At 44.7% G+C, this 16,845-nt stretch overlaps 1 protein-coding gene across 3 annotated transcripts; it reads left to right on the top strand.

Annotated features, from left to right (window-relative positions):
• Nucleotides 1-704: 704 nt before the first annotated feature.
• rnf114 (ring finger protein 114) lies at nucleotides 705-6,578 on the top strand. Of its 3 annotated transcripts, XR_007110782.1 has the most exons (8): nucleotides 705-895; nucleotides 1,436-1,586; nucleotides 1,796-1,902; nucleotides 3,993-4,107; nucleotides 4,484-4,591; nucleotides 4,680-4,782; nucleotides 4,851-4,952; nucleotides 5,646-6,578. XR_007110782.1 is itself a non-coding variant. In XM_047568784.1 (7 exons), exons 1-6 carry the CDS (start codon nucleotides 759-761, stop codon nucleotides 4,743-4,745), a joined length of 684 nt encoding a protein of 227 aa, XP_047424740.1. In that variant the 5' UTR covers nucleotides 705-758; the 3' UTR covers nucleotides 4,746-4,788; nucleotides 4,851-6,578. The 3 variants fall into 3 exon arrangements, 2 of the variants coding, with proteins under 2 accessions (XP_047424740.1, XP_047424731.1); XM_047568784.1 differs by having other exon boundaries at nucleotides 4,680-4,788; nucleotides 4,851-6,578; XM_047568775.1 differs by having other exon boundaries at nucleotides 4,851-6,578.
• The last annotated feature ends 10,267 nt before the right edge of the window (nucleotides 6,579-16,845 follow it).

The raw sequence follows: 16,845 nt of genomic DNA on the forward strand, positions 1-16,845 counted from the left end.
ATACACGCGGCCGACTACATCACCACATAGAATATATACACAGTCAATCATCACAGTATAGTAATTATACAGTCATTGATAACCACCAGTTCTCACCTAACTGTCCATACATTTATGGGAGGTTCTGTTGTTTGTGGGGAAAACAAAAACACTTGCACAACTGTGCAGTTGGTCATTGTATTATCTCTTGCTACAATAAAACATAATATCATTCATCCAGCAGCAGGCAATGAGTGCTAAAATCTATTTTCTGTAGCTTTAAGGCACTGTATCTACCCTCCAGGTTTCCGTTTGCTTACCGCTTCTTCATTGTGACATTTTTGGAAAATAGTCGTGAAATATAAATAGTGCTTATAACCAAATATTATATAAATCGATTACAGCTATTTAGTCAAGTCCGATTCCAATCTTTGTTTGTTTTTTTTTTTTGTGCGTAAATACCTTTCGGTTTTGGACTGACTAACAGACAAAACAACACTGTATTGTCCCTTTTGTCGTGTCATAAATATAACATTTTATCCATTCAACTAGATATTCTTTTTTTTTATTAATAACAAGAAACTGCATCTTACAATGGATGATGCAGAGTGGGTCGTCTAAACTTTTTATACTATTAAAAATATATATATATAAATGTATTTAAGAACGTTATCGTGTGTTTCACTTTCAACGGTGGCTCCTCCCTCGCGCTGAATAAAAGAACCAGAGGAGGAGGCCGGTGACGTCGTTGGGGGAACGACTGACAGCGAAGAAAAGAAATGGCGATGCTCGGAGGGTTTAGCGCAGCACAGCTCAAGAAAAACGTCTCTGACGGGAGCACCGACGTGTCAGAATTTATCTGCCCAGTTTGTCTGGAGATTTACGACAGCCCCGTAACAACACAGTGCGGCCATACGTGAGTATTTCGCCTTATTTTCGACCACGTCTACCACCACTGATGCAATAATGCGAGGTAAACAATGGAGGAAAGGGCTTGATTTTAAACATGTCGCCGCACCAGAGTCGCCAAACATCTACCGTACCCGTGCCCGCTGGTGCCGCGACCCTTTAGTTGTATTTTGCTTACACGAATATGTGTCAAAACCAATTTGAGCTCGCTAAATCAGTTTCAGTTTTGTTTACATCAAAGAGGAGGCCTCGCTTGGGAGTTGTAGTTTGGATCTCTATCGCCTTAATCCTTGAAACCGCTTTAAAGGACTACAAGTCCCTGCGCCCTCTTGAGGTGGGGACTTTCCATCTGATTTACAGGAAGCTCTAGGCAGTGGGATCGGACGACAGGACAGTGTAATTTAATATCAGCCCATAACTAGTATGCGTGCCTAAAAAGCCTCTCTCTGAAGTTACCAGAGGCAAAATAAAAAAAAATGTTAGCGTGAGCAACTTGTTTCCCTTATCTTGTTCTCATCATAACATTCCTTCACCTATCTCCTGCCAGGTTCTGCCACAGTTGTTTGCAGGAATGTTTGCGTCCCCAGAAGCCTGTGTGTGCTGTATGTCGGGGCACTCCGGGCCGCTGGACTAAAGCTGTTGATCTAGAGGCCCTTATCCAATCGTCTGTGGCAGCTTGCAAGGGCTGTGGAGTTCAGGTGTGTTTTTATTAAAGTGCAAATGCGAAAATAGGACTTCAGACTCTACTGGTTTGCTGGATTTTGGAAACGGACCAGAAGGCAAACATAGAGGCTGAAGCTGCACCGAACACACGCACTGAGTTAAATGCATTCTCGGTCTAAGCTTCATATTGACACTGTAGCAAAACATGAGACAATTACATGATGTTTTTTTTTTTCCCCACAAGGTTGGTCTGTCTCTGATGAGAGGTCACACAGCTGGTTGTTCAAAATACCAGGAGTATATTGAGGAGGGAGTGAGGACTACTGCCCAGAGCCAGCCTGCCATCACCAGGTAAGAGACAGTGAGAGAAGGACAATAAAACCAGGACACTTGTTTGATATCCTGTACGTAATCAAAGCTCAGTTTTTTACACTGTAGTGCACGGTAAAGTGAGATTTTCTGTACAGGCGCTACTACTCCTACATTTGAAAATCAACACCAGCTTTTTCTGTGAAAACACAGTCCTGTCATTAATTTCAATGAGGTATCTTTGTTGCCACAGGAAGGGGAAGCATCAGCCATGTTGGTGCATTTAAAAGAAAAATCCATTGTTTTGTACAGTTTAGCACATGTGTATTCTAATAAAGGGTGGAACTGGTAACTCCCCTGTCCTGTCAAAACTGCTGTGTTACATAATACACTTCTTTCTGCCTCTTGATATCTGATTGTCCTTTAAACCCGTAAATCTATCGCTGCTCGGAATCATGTGTCTGTGGCCATAAATATAACCAGTATCACTTTAATTTTTAACAAGGCTGTTTTATATCTGGATAGTGACACCTCTATGAAAAAATCAGGCGCTGCATTGTGGGATTTAAAAAAAAAAAATCAAACGTAAAGAAACATGCATACTCTTTATGTGCTGGGCCTGGTGTTTTGTGGCTTGTCCTCACACTAGTCTAGACCTCTATCACACGCTGCAAACAGTGGCGTGGGGATTTTTTTGAGGAAGCCAAGTAAGTCAAAAACTCTTGAACTCTTGAAGAGGAAAGGGTGATGCAATAAATATGACCTGTGTCTAACTTTCACTTTAGATTTTTTTTTATATATATACTTTTTATGGTTTTGGCTGGATTTTCGGTAAAGGCCTTTAATGAGACAGACGGACAGACAGATATGTCCATAGCTCTCTGATTGGCTGGCCATCTTAAGCGTAATTTAGGCTTCTTCACTAAAGTGTTGCAAAGGTTCTGCCGTTAACGCACACCACTTCGGTAACAGTGTGCAGACCTGACGGTGTCGCTGACGTGCACCTGCCCTGACATTGAACTACTCGCTGTAGTGACGCAGAGCACAAGAGCTGTGATTGGTCTGCTTAGTTGTTACGTGTCTCTACTTGAGTATTTCCGGCTGCTTCTGCATCTCTGCAGTTTTGATTGATTTGGATCAAAAGGTCTGTAGATACAGACCTGCTTGATTTGTAAAACTTGTGTCTGCTGAAACTTAGGTTTGCCATTGATGAAAGTGAGGCAGGAAGTAGAAATTAACCTGACTGGCAAAAAAGACACAGCGTCGTCAAGGGTTTGGGTGTTGTTGTTACAGAGTGAGCAAGACTGACGAGCGCACAAGTATTAATGTCTCACACCGGCGTCGGCTACGTAGGTCAGGTCCTTGCGCGGCCGTGCTAAGAAGCATGTTTACGGCTTTAGAGAGACGGTTGCACAGAAATTGCACAAAAAAGGCGTTTCTCATTTTCCAGCTTCATCCGATCTCAGTGTAAAAATTCACAAATATTTTCACAATAGCTTCATTATCTAGAATGAATAAACAGACTTGTTCAGTTTGTAGCTCTTCCTAGCTTCCTAGCCACCCAGCTAATATTAGCCCGTCCTTCACAGGCTTTCACTGGATGTGTCATCTGGTCCGTTGGCTTTTTTCTTTGCAGTGTGGTTAACCGTAACCTTTTGATCCAGACACAGGTGACCTTAGGTCACATCACAGTCGCCCTTTGTTGTTGTTTTTTTTTTTTTTGGTCCCTACCCTAAGATAGAATAATGCTGCCCTGAAAAGCTTGTGGACGCACTCGGATATGGTCAAAGTCTAAACTATGTCTTTTAAAACCCCAATTGTGTATGCTCCATTTAAATCCCATCCACCCTCCCTTTTGTACAATCACCCTGCAGAGTGAAGCCTTAAGATAGTGAATAGTCAGTTGGTGTGTGTTCTTTGCAATTTGAATAAAATCATTATCATATAGTGATAAATGCGGTTACCTGTAAATACTGAAAATAAGTTTTCATTGACATCAAACAACCAACTGCCTTTCTGTCACATCTAAAGTACGATATTCTCATCACCTCTTTATAGAAAAAAAAAAAGACGTATAACAGTGTAACATGTGATCTTATTGTGCACATTTGGTTATTTCTGTTTTATAACAGTTCAGTGCCAAATCGCTACACCTTCACCTGCCCCTATTGCAACTGCCAGAACCTTGATCAGGACGGCCTGGTCGAACATTGCACTTCCCAACATGCTCGAGATACGCGCCAAGTGGTAAGAAATCCAGACTGACGCTGTGGAAGTGAACACTAATTAAGACTGAGAGCGTGTGGCTGAAATACTAGCTTGCATCATTGATGAGGATATATTAGAGATATTAGTGTGTTGTCAGGCTAGAATCAGCAGGCGCTGATCATTTATATATTACAGGTTAACCACAATTATTGTTACCATGTCACCAGGTCATATACAGAGAAATAAAGGTAATATGTATAATATAATATGTGACTAAGCTTAGGGCGAGTTATCTGAAAACATTTTGAGTTTGGATGAATGACACGTTATGATTCTACCAGTAGGTTCCAACATATTTTGGATTCAGTCATATTTAATGTGTTGACTGATGTTTCATCACTCTGACTCTGTGCAGGTGTGCCCTATCTGTGCCTCAATGCCTTGGGGGGACCCTAACTACAGGAGTGCTGACTTTTTCCAGCACCTGAAGATCAGACACACATTCTCCTATGACACATTTGTTGTAAGTAAAGCATTTAGTCAGTTGTTTATTCAACATGTTCATAAATGATCCGCTGACTTATTCTGTGTGTTTCCTTATTTCTTTGCAGGATTACTCCACAGATGAGCACACAATGATCCAGGAGGCTCTGCAGCGCTCCCTTTTGGACAACTGAAGTGTGAAGAACAATCCGCCGGGAGGAGGAGGAGGAGGAGGAGGAGGAGGAGGAGGAGGAGGAGGAGGAGGAGGAGGAGGAGGAGGAGGAGTACAGTCAGGGGAGTACAGTCAGGGGAAGGGGAGACGCCTCGGTCTTCAAAAGACAGAACATCACACTGTATCATCATTCATCTATAATGAGGATGGTGGTGCTCAATTGCTATGGGTAATTATTTTCATAGGGAACTGGTATTGTAACTATGAGTCTCTAGGTTTATTATTCAGAAAAATAAATCACGCAATATGATTAAAATAACATATTGTACCGTTTGATTTAGGAGTGATACTGTGTTTCTGGTGTGATAATCTCTTATCTTCCCCCACAGATTGCTCTGTAGACTTGATAGCTTGTTGAGTATCTCCTAAATTATGTATGCTGTTTGTTCATTAATGACTCGGTGTCATATAGCCAAAAACTTCCAAAGTTGTGATGAAATCCCCTGTTGTCAATACTTGATGTTATAAGAGGGTTTGACCACTAGGTGGCTGACTATCGCCAGAAAACAACAACAACAAGCTTCACTCAGTGAAGTCCTTGAGTAATGTTAACTATAATATAAAATATTCTCCAGGACTGACTCTGCATGTTCACTTTCAGGAGAGGAAAAAGGGGGATTTGTTTTTTTGTTTGTATGTTTCTGAGTTGTGTTTTTGGTGAAGACAATGGAGAGTCTGACCTTTTTTTAAAACTGTCTCTGGGTGAGGTGTGTGTGAAGAATGTGTGTCCATTCCTTTTTTTTTTTTTTTTTTTATTAGAGATCTACTGGAAAGAATAAATAATATGAGGGTCAAACAAAGCCAGAGATACAGTTTTCTTTATTGTAATGTTTCTCCCTTGTGTCTTTGTGCCTGCTTGTAGATCTTCTCTCTGACTTCCAAACCTCACAGGGCTAACAGTTCATCCACTGAATCAAGAGATGCAAAGAGAACAGTGAGAATTTATTTGCATGGTTATCGCCACAGGAGGGCAGTAGAGTTCTGCGTTTCACCCACCATCATGACTGGGCTCCCCACTAGCACGCTGACACAGCCGTTCAACACAGATATCATTCTACAAATGTGCTTTACTCAATTTTGTTGTTCTCCAGATTTGTTTTTACCATTTAGTTTTATTCAGCATAGGGGGAAAAAAACTGTCACTGGTAATTAGATGTTTTTGTGGGGCTATTTGTAAAAGTTGAAAAACATTAACCACAACTTTTAGGAAGTTAAAGAGGTGACAGGACTCGGTGTAACTTACTGTCGCGTGTTTCTCATGTCCATCTCACGGTCTTACGGCCCTGTCACTGGGAGAAAAAACAGGAAAAATCACTTCTCATTTGCGTGTTTCTAAACACTGACAGCACATACAAAGGAAATTCAGTTCGACTTGCTTGTTTCTGTTTTAAACTTTAGTGTGAAAATTTGTGAATCGTTATTTGAATGTTATTTTACATCAATGTCTTTTATTTTCCATTGATATGTCTCAGAACAGCTATACACAGTTGTGCAGATGTTCACACAGTTGCATTTGTGTTCGACCAACAGGCAAATAAAACTTCTTACACGCAGATTAAGTAGCTCTAAAGCAGAACCTCGATGCCTTCACTTCATCTTCGATTCCACTTTGGCCTCGATGTTCATTTCTCTCTCTCCAATAAAATGTGTAATAATTTTGTATATGTTTCCAATGTACAACAACCTTTTTTTTTTTTTTTCTTTTCAAATATATCTCTCGTCGTCTTTTGTCGGCCCGACTGTCAGGGGGTGCTAAATCCTGATAAATTAAAGCCCTTTAATTATTTAAACCCTGGCCCAAGAAATCAGGCGCAGTGATTTATACCTGTGTGTATGAGACGTGTGGGGGGAGAAACAACACCCGCTGCTGATGGATGACCAGTGTGTGTGTGTGTGTGTGTGTGTGTGTGTGTGTGTGTGTGAGAGAGAGGGAGAGAGAGAATGAGAGAGGGTTAAAAGGAAAACCAATGTGCGTCGAAAACTCTGGATTTACCCAGTTGTCAAAATCACGCGAGGGACCAGAGATGTGTGCGAGGGCGAATAATTAATAGTGGAATACATTAAAGACGGAAAGCTTTCTACAAACCTTTGTTCGTGTATTACAAATCAGGGCATTGTCGTGTCACACCAACCGTGATCTTGCAATGTGTTCTTGCATGCGTCTGTGCTAACTTCATGACGAAACTTAGGCCCTTCGGTGTACATTGTCCACAGGGAGAGAAAACCCTCTCATCTCTATTCTTTCCCTCTGTAATTACCGTAGCTAAATGGAATTACAGTTTTACACCTAGCTCTGCTGAGAATCTCGCCTACAAAACTTCTTGATGTCGCCCCCCCCAAACCCTTTCTTATCTTTTCTTCCCCCCTCCCTCCCAAACCAGGTTTTTGCTCCTGGCAGATAGAGGGAGTGATGTTAGCTGTGAGAGAACTAACGAGATACTCGAGTGCTCCTGGGCAGGAAGGAAGTGGAGCCGAAAAACATGGCAGAGCGAAGTCTTTCTTGTCTGTTTGGTGGCGCAGCTTAAAAGGCTTAAAAAGGAGGGGGGGGGGGGGGGCAAGGTGGGGAATAGGAATAGGAAGAAAGAGGGGCGAAAAAGGGAAGAGAAGTGAACACAATGAATAAAAATTTCATAAAGTTCAGCGCGTGGTTTCTTTGATGAGAGCGCTAGATGCCGCGCGGAGTCTGCGGGCTCTGTGGAGGCAGCAATTAATGCTACATGCGCCCCGGAGGCGCACTGCGAGAGGCGTGGGGACGGTGGCTTCCTTCAGAAGTGTGTCGTGCCGTCACTCCACCTTAGACACCTCTCTGCCGATCTTTTGTTTCCCCTTCAGTGTGTTATTAACCTCCTCTAGTCTCCTGTGATGCCAGGTGCTGGGATTAAAAGTCAGTATCACTGAACTTGTAAGTTCATGCCTCTGTACTGGGTGTCCCCAAGACATTTAAAGAGTCACAGATGAACACAACGTGGCGCTCAGTCAATACTTTTGCAGCATTATTGAAATTGCATGCATTTAAGTCAGAACCCACACTCTTAGAAAGAGGAAGATTTCCCCCTTTTTCTATATTATGGATTTTGACAGCATTTAGAATATGTTTAATTTTCAACCAGGTCTAAAAAGCTGTATGCTTCCTCGTTTAGGTTCAACATCACCACTGTGAATTACTGTGGCAGAGATAAAGAAGTAATATGTCAGGTATGAATCAGAACACACGACTCATCAATCATCCAGAGTGTTGAGTATCTTAATAGCTAAATGCATCTGTGAGCTGAAAAGTAGTTTTGTAACAAATTTCTGGGTGACACCAGACAGGAACTCCCGAAAAGCCTGGAAAGTTCTGTCTCTCTCTCTTTTTCTCTCTCTTTCGGTCTATTCCTCTCTAGTTCTGCTGAGCCAGGTATCTGCGATGAGGTGCGGGGCGCGTGAGGAGAGCGCTGGGAGTTTGTTCACCGAAAAATTCCTCAAAGTCAGGAGAAACAGGAAGAGCGGGAATCCTGCCACCCGGGCGCTGCAGCTCGGCGGGTCGGTCCTCTCAAACAGAAAGTGCCAGTGGGCTTCCCCGACATCAATACTGGTTCTACACCAGCTCCTCTTCCGCTTTTAAACTCTTAACAACCGACCCCCTACCTCAAGCACGCACACACACACACACGCTTCTAGTGCTGGAAGCCTAAGAGCACCGAGTCTTAGCTTTGATTTAATAACGCCTGCAACCAGCTTGGCCCTGTATCAGCTGAAGTGAAACTTGCACCTCTTGCGTGTGTGCATCTATTTCTGGTGCCCTGACTCCTGCCAATATTATGCCAGGGGTACTCATAACTGGAAGAACATCAGAGTTTCTGTTTACTCTTGTCCTCTGTACTTTTACTGCATTAAAATCATCCCTTATAAATAAAAGCGACGTGAAAGAAACTCCTCACACCGGTTTGTTTTTTTTCCTCTAAAAGCTTGGAAAGTTCTCAAAATCCCTGTTTCTGCAGAAATACTCTCCTGCAAGTGAAAATGAATATGAAAACGCACCGACGCAGGCTAAGTGTCGGGAGGATTGCTAATCACCGCTTCCTCACTTATTTATTTATTTGAAATCCACGCAGCCACTGTACTAATATTTGAAAGTTGAGTCCTCTAAGGTGTAGAAGAAGGCGGGATGGGCAGAGTCCCTTGTGAATGCCTGTGTCACAATGGAATATATTGGGCCAAGTGAATTGATCTAAATCCCACCCCCCCCCCCTCCCTTTTTCTGCACCCCTGTAGACCAACTAAGATGTGTGTGGAAGAGAGCGAGGCCCAAGGCTATTATTCTCCCATTAATTTTTCCATTTGAAATCAAACCTCAGTGGGCGTGCATGAGGGAATCAGAGGAGGGGGAGAGGACTGGAACGGGGATAACCTTATCAGGGTGGGTGGTGGAGGGGAAAGGGGGGGTGGACGGGAGGCAAATGTTGGTCGTGGCGGCGTTAATGTCCAATAGGGGAGGCAATTTCACTTTCAAAGGAATATTCTCGTTATTTGCCGGACTGTCTCCCCCCAGCTTCCACTTTGGTCTCGTTAGTTCAGAATGTCCCAAGAGAAAACTACCTGGCGCTAAGACATGAAGCCACATACCTTCTGCTTTGGTTTCAGTGGCACAAAGACACTTAAGCTGTACACTCGCCTGCCTTTTCTACTCTAAAAAAAAAAAAACAAAAACATGCAAATCTTTCATTTCGCACATCACCTCAGCACAAGTACAATGGAGGAGACCTGTTAACCTTCATTCCTCCATCCCACCTACCCACACAAACACACACCTCCTCCACCTCACGCTTCCTCGCCGAGGCTCCTTCAATTCCAGTAACCGCTCTCCACCCTGTCCCCCCCCCCCCCCCCCCCCCCCCCCCCCCCCCCCCCCCGTCTTTCTTTGAAAAAGCGCCAGTGCTTGCTAATCTGTCAATCAGATGTTGTCCTGTTGTGGCGGTGAAGGGGGTCCGCGGCGGCGCGGGGCGCCATGCACCTCCAGCAGCTCGGAGCGGCTCGATGATTAACCAGGCAGGTAGTGACTCAAAGTGCTGACAGCAGAAACACACTGACAGCTGATTTGAAAGACAATGGTCCCACTCCCTCTACTTAACTTGTCACGGCAGTCAAAGCACCTTCTCAACTTGGGACGTATCTGGAAAAGACGGAGGGAAGCACGGGTTTGCGGCTTCGTACTGGTGGACCTCTGGACGCAGCTGCAGAACAATAACCTGATGAGTCGTTGGTTGATGTGCAAAAGGGAGCTGGTTAGAAAGTTTTTTTTTCTGAGAAGTTCTGATCTTTTTTTTTTTTTTTTTTTTGGAGCCTGTCAGAGATTTATGAAAGCAAACAACAGCGTATAGAGGCCTTTATTATTTATACTGTACTATTACATTATGCACGGTAGTTGTGGTTATCATCTGCATATAGGAAGCATATTGAGTACTGCAAGGCCTCGGTGTCACTGATCCAGCAGCCCACGAAGCCCAACATCGTCCTTCCCTCTCAGATTAATAGCCCAACACTTCCCAATTATTAACCGCCCCTGTAGTGTACCATTCATATTCAAAGCCATTTACCTCCCTCCACTTCCTGTGCTTTGTATCTCGTGTCTTTACAGGAGGGAATGGACGATGCAGGCAGATCTGTCAATCAAACAGCAGCCCCCCCTCCCCTCCTCCTCCTCCTCCTCTGCAACCACCAGTAGCTGCCCATAGACAGCCGTCCATACACCTCCACCGGCTCCGGTCCCTCCTCAGCTCAATGAGTAACTAACCTGCAGGTACTGAATCAAACTGCTGACAAGCACACGGAGGGGGAGTGGAGGGGTGGGGAGACGGGGGCTGAGTAGGTGGATGGATAGAAAGATGGAGAGGGAGGGGAGGATACAGATGACAATGGCATCAGTTTATAGCCCACCTTGGTGACGTAACCTTAATCTTTGCAGAAGAAACACGGGTCCTTTTCTTGCCGCCGGTCCAGCCTCACTTCTTTTTTTTTTGTTTCTTACACTACCCCCCCACCCCTCTCTCATTTCTTCCTCTCACTCTCTAAGTGGCGTCCTTTGATGGGCTGTCCCTCTCTCTCATCTCGTCTCCTTAGACAGATGAGTGCTGTCAGCGCTGTCATCACTGCCCAGCTAAACATTAATGACTCTCTTGCCTGACAAGTGTTGGCGGGGCACGCCAAAGGTGAAAGGGGGACGCCTCTGGACAAAGCCAGGCATGAAAAGGAGAAGTGATGGCTTTATCTGCTTGACAGATTCCCTTTTGTCTCCCCGAACTTGCGTATATGTATGTGTGCCATCAGCAGATTCTGGGCTTGACATGATGGTTTTATTGCCCTGTTTTTCTTCCCCTCTGAGGAGATGAACCTCTTTGTATTCCCATTGCCCCTCATCCTTCCTACTGGCATTGCTGACATTCCTTTGAGTATCTGTGCATGTGCGAGCATGTGTGTGTGTGTGTGTGTGTGTGTGTGTGTGTATAAATATATATGGAGGCTTGTGTGTCTGCGCCGCTGCTTATTTCGAGGTGTATGTGTGTTCCTTCCTTCATATCATGTGCTTTCTTGGAAAGAGCATCCTGGACTTTGATGCTGGCAACTGTGATGGTGGTGACGGCAGGTCACGGCGAAGGAGCATCCCAGAGGGACGGGGACGGAGAGGAGAAGGAGGTGGAGGGAGTAGAGGAGGGGAGGTGTGAATGGAGGGAAAGGTCTCTGCCGGTGGAGGGGACGGCGTGCATACCTTTGTGCCGCGTCACGCCTTCTCCAAAGTCACACAGAATATGGCTTCGGTTTTTCCAACTCTTTCCATACTTTCCCCGGTCTCCCTCTCAGTGTTGTCACTCAGGCCTCCTCTCCTCACTTGCCTTTGAATTATTAACTCCCCAGCTCAGAGAGGTGAATGGGTACTGCTGAGTAGACACAACACGGATCCGGCTTCTCGTTGCCCACGTACGGGGCCGTTAAGGGGATTACATAGCCGGTTCCATCAGCCTCCCACCACGACGCACGCAACACACGCATGTACATATGCGCCACCTATTGTTATTATTAACAGCTAATAGTCGGACGGATAAGCAGACAAGCGCTCATGTCTTCCTGCCAGAATTCCTTTACTGTCGAGCTGCAGGCCTCCCGCGGAGCAGCCGCCCACTCTCCCTGCTTACTTCTCCCCAGGCGGCCTCTATCTCTTCTGGGTTCCCGGAGCAATGATTAACCCTGGTTCTGATCAATGCTTCTGCTGACTCTGATACATCACTGGAGCCTTGCAGCTGCCATGTAAAGGAAGCGTCAACTCTGCGCTGCTCGTGACAGAGTGTATCCACTCCGTCACGCACAGGCACACGCATGCACGGAACACGGGGGTGGACGAAATAACGGGGACGCCTGACAGCATAAGAGCTCTGCTATTAATACTCTGATGCAGAGGTTTTATGTAAAATACTTAAGGCTACTGTCCATTATTAAGAAATAACAGGCAAAATGTAATTTGTGAATATGTTGACCCAACCTGAGACTGATTAATATATTGGATATTTTACGAAAATACTTTTTTTTTTCTGTGTGTGTAAGCTGTTTAAGAGGAAAAGAGAATGAGCAAAAGCATAAGAAGAAGAAAATAAAAGAAGGAATGGGACGGGATTGTCGCTCATCACCCGGCGGCCCTTTACCTCGACAGCAGGGGGAAGCCCCGATTTCCTGAAGATGACAGGAAGCACAATGGCAGAGTGTTCTGTCAGCACATCCTACTCAGGGAGCCAGGTTAATGATTCCGCAGCCACAGCTGAGCGGGAGAGAGGGATGAGCGGAGGGAGGAACGGGGAAGGGAAGGAGGTGGAGAGAGCTGGCATTCAGCTACACTTAAGCCGTCATTACGGCCGCATTAGGAAGGATGGTGTGTTTTTGTCATTTTAATTACCTTTAATCTGATCTCTTCATACTCGGGCCGTTCGTTAATGAGGCAGAACAAAACCTACACGTCACACGTGTTTAGCATGCAGCCACGCTACCAGCCTCCCAGCTAACACGGCGCGGTGTTCGCCGACTTCACCGAGACTTCTGGAAAGAAGAAAGTGTGTTACGCAGATTCAAAACGGTAATTTTCAGTCTATATTTCATGGAAGACTACAAATCACAATCAAAATATTTTACTACAGCAGAAGCAGCATCAGCTTCTGAGCTCTGTTTAAACCGCCCCGCACACAACGAGCAGCAAATCAGAGTTATTTGACTTTTCTAGCGTAATAACATTTTAATGAAAGTGTTTTGCAGTATTAAAGTTAGTAAATGTGGTAAAATATAATTCTTTATGGTCAACTCATTGGATAAAAGAGAGGATTACACCGTATATGTGATGTCATTTTGATTTAATCTCCCTCTCAGAGACAGTTTTAGAAGTGAATAAAAAATATCAGCGTCAACTACTGAAACTGGAGGGGGGGGGGGGGGGGGGGGGGGGGGGGGGGGAACCTCCTCCCCGAGTCTGCCCCGAGTCTCCAGGACTCAGTTAAACTATTAACCAACTGCTGCTGAACAATATTGCTGACTGGTGTGTGGAAACAGGAGGGATCAAAGTTATCATGTAGAAGAGAAAGGCGCCTGTCCACTCCATCTTGCCGGCTCATTCAGAGCGGCGCTTGAGACACTCCCATCCTCCCACTCCTCAGCGCGCTCATTCTCCCCTCATTTATTATTCCTCAGCCTTTATTTTTCACACTGCCTCCTCATACTTTTCCACGCTCATCATTACTTCATGGGCGTCGTATGAAATAATTATTTATTTCCGCCGGTGCTCCGGCCCTTCCTCCCAACCGCTGTCCGTCCATCTCCGCGCCGTCTGTCACCTGGTGAAGTAATCACATCCACATTTGATAAGGCTGGTTAGGTGGGTCATAAAAAGTTTATGCTTGTGATGCCAGAGTCTCATTTATTATCCCTGCTAATGTAGCAGCTGGGGGCGGGAGGGGAGGGGAGGGGAGGGAGTCAGAAAGAGTGCGAGTGGTGGAGCTCCACCACATTAAGGGATCATTACTCCTCCATAGGTTCTGTCCCTAGCTTTCAACGTTAGATAAGTCCTCTTTATGCTTTATGGCCTTGATGAAGCTAGTACTCTCTGTATTTAAGTGTTCCAGGAGGTAGTTACCATCTTCTGACCACAGGACTATTGGCTCAAGCCCTAATGCTTGTATGTCTTCCCCTTGCATTGACTTCATCAGTAAATGCACTGGCTTTTAATTGACGTGGATGCGTACTGATCTAAAACTGCAATCACACATAAGAGCACACGGTGAAGAAGCAGTGATGTTCGCTCATTAGACGTAAAAAAACTCCTGTCGTTTCTGAAGACGAAGAGTAACAGTGTTTACAAGTCGTGGAGTCCCTAGACAGGTTTAAAAGGCCACACAGGGAACTATTTCCTGCAGGGCACGACTTCTTCTTCCTTTTTTTTTTTTTGTGGACTCTGTGTATGCAAAGTCTGATTTAGCTCTGTCCTCTGTTTCACTGGCCTCCATTGTAGATTCTAATTATAAACATGTCAGCGAGCCACACCACGGCACTGGAAGCAGAGAGACGGCGACGACGTCGATTTTTCCGTCGTACACCGTCATGCTGCTGTAAATACTCGCTAGCGCACAGTCGTGGAAATTTGTCCACAACAACAGCAGCTACACATTTGTGACTTGTATTTATTTACAGATTTAGCTGCTTTTGTACGAAAAGTGGGTGTTGAAGGCCCATATTTTGGTTTTGGCATTCATCAACGTGGAGCGCAGAGAGAGAGACAGGGAGAGAATGAGAGGGGCTCTTGATTGCGGTGAAAAAGACAACAGCGCATAGGTTGAATGCTGATTGGATGAAGGTTTGCCATGAACCAAAAAGGAAACAACCACAGCAGGATTAACCGCTAATAGCACAAACTAGTTGGAGGCACAGACGAGTGCTATTACAGCTCACTACAAAGAGTTCTTTGTCCGGGCAAGGGCAAAACTAAAGGACTGAAAACAGCACAAACATGAGACGGGAGCCTCTTACATGAAAAGTCCACATTGTTTCACCAAGTAGTGAACATCTGCAAAGCTTTGTGTAGCATCCCAGTAGCACCGCCCTAACCCTAACCCTAACCCTAACCCTAACCCTACCAGCACACTTCAAGGGAATGGTTGACGATCACCTTTATCATTTAAACACAAACAAGCCTTTTCTCTGATGCTGCAATGCTGAGCTCATTGCACATTGCTTCGCCAAGCTCAGACAAAAGAAATAAAAATGTATTTTTTTTTGTTTCTTAAAAAAAAAAGAAAGAAAGAAAAAAAATGACATGCAGATGGGACGGCGAGGGAGTGTGGGTATGTATGAGTGCGTTAGCGTTGGGGGGGAGGCTACCCAGAGGCATAGATAGTGATAGATTGGCCTGGGAGAGCTGTGATGCAGATCCACTCATCAAGATTGATGTTCTGCCATTCTGCTTTAAGTGCAATTAAATTGGCCCCTGTGTTAAAAAGCCCAGCCGATAACGCGGCTGAGGCTGAGATTACGCTACATTTCCCTCGCGCTTTTCTTCCACCTGCACTCCTGCCACAGCCACTCAGAGGTTTAGTTTACATCCTCGGCCTCTGTTGGACAGAAACTTTCATCTGGGAACATCCTGACCTGTTCATCACCCCTCATTTGCAACTTCATGTGCAGCCTGTACATATATATATATATATATTTCTTTCTTTTTTCCACATACCCCGCAAAGTAGTTTTTAAATCAATGCTCCCTAAAAGTTTTTAATCACTTGCTGGTTGTTGTCTTACCACAGAATTGATCACTTGTACATTAGTGCATGTTTAATGTGTAATAATGCACGGTGATTACAGAGAGGAAGGAAGTTTAATGTCTTCATGAACAATTCTAACATAACTCATCCCGCGTTGACAAGCTTGTCTGTTTAGTCCTAACGCAAGACTCTGAGCTAAGGACGGGGTCACGAGGAGCTACGTCGCCGCTTGTTTGCCTTGTTGAACACTTCAGATGGACACAGTTTTGATCAAACTGTTCCCGTGCACTCTGTAAAAAAAAAAAAAAAAAAAAATCGCTCTCACTTGTCCAGCAGGACGCACACTTGATAGTGTTTTCATTTTTCCGCTAAATGGAACCATTTGCAATAATTCAAATTGAATGTCGATCACAGTCCAATCCATCTCTCTTTCTGTCTCCGTCTCCATTCCGCCACAGGCCTCACACACCTCTGTCAGTGTCAAGTTGTTAACCCCGTGTCAACAGTGGCGCAGGGCGTATTTGGACCCGGTTGATGGATGGGTCTTGGTGGACTTGTCCCACGCAAACATATTCTCAGAGTCAGCTGAGAGAGGTGCAGCACGCGTGTGTGTGTGTGTGTGTGTCAATCCCTCCACCACACACACACACACACACACACACACACACACACACACACACACACACACACACACACACACACACACACACACACACACACACACACACGTCCACCAGCGATCATGTCCCTGGACTCGGGCAGAACGGAGCCCCTCTCTGTCACCTACTGACACCCACAGTCTCCAGTTTAGACCCAGATTGGTGTAACTATGACCCCACTGTCACAGACAAGAGAGAAGTTTTTTTTTCTGCCCCTGCAAATGCTAAACTTGACCCATGTCCTTTGCGCCATTACATTTTCCTTGTGAGGGCTTGACATCCTGTTCCTTTAACAAACCAGTAAAATTAAGCTTGCCAGTTCACCCCAAGGGAAACTTGTAGTAATCAAGGGGAGGACCATTGCAAATTAGCATGATTTTTCCTTTTGTTGTCATCATGATCTGTCTCTAAATCATTCCACAGAGTTAAGTTTTCCTTTCTGTGTTTTCTAAGAGGTAAGAGCATCTTTTTGACCCTGATTTCTTTGCCATATTTAGTGATACTTTACCTCTTTTCGAATAATGTTTTCTGAGTTGTATAATCTACTAAATGTCACATTTATTATATCAGATTGGTGAGTTTGCTCCTGATGCATCTTTTTACTCACAAATAAAACTGGAAAAAATAATACTAATAAA

This window comes from Mugil cephalus, chromosome 1 (assembly GCF_022458985.1).
Source record: "Mugil cephalus isolate CIBA_MC_2020 chromosome 1, CIBA_Mcephalus_1.1, whole genome shotgun sequence".
NCBI lineage: Eukaryota > Metazoa > Chordata > Actinopteri > Mugiliformes > Mugilidae > Mugil > Mugil cephalus.

What these genes read in the sequence shown, in the direction of transcription:
- rnf114 (XM_047568784.1), top strand. Translation starts at nt 759, where the DNA reads ATGGCGATGCTCGGAGGGTTTAGCGCAGCACAGCTCAAGAAAAACGTC. An exon ending in CTCGAGATACGCGCCAAGTG is followed by an intron (nt 4,108 to 4,483) that starts GTAAGAAATCCA and finishes GACTCTGTGCAG; the next exon opens with GTGTGCCCTATCTGTGCCTC. An exon ending in TCTCCTATGACACATTTGTT is followed by an intron (nt 4,592 to 4,679) that starts GTAAGTAAAGCA and finishes ATTTCTTTGCAG; the next exon opens with GATTACTCCACAGATGAGCA.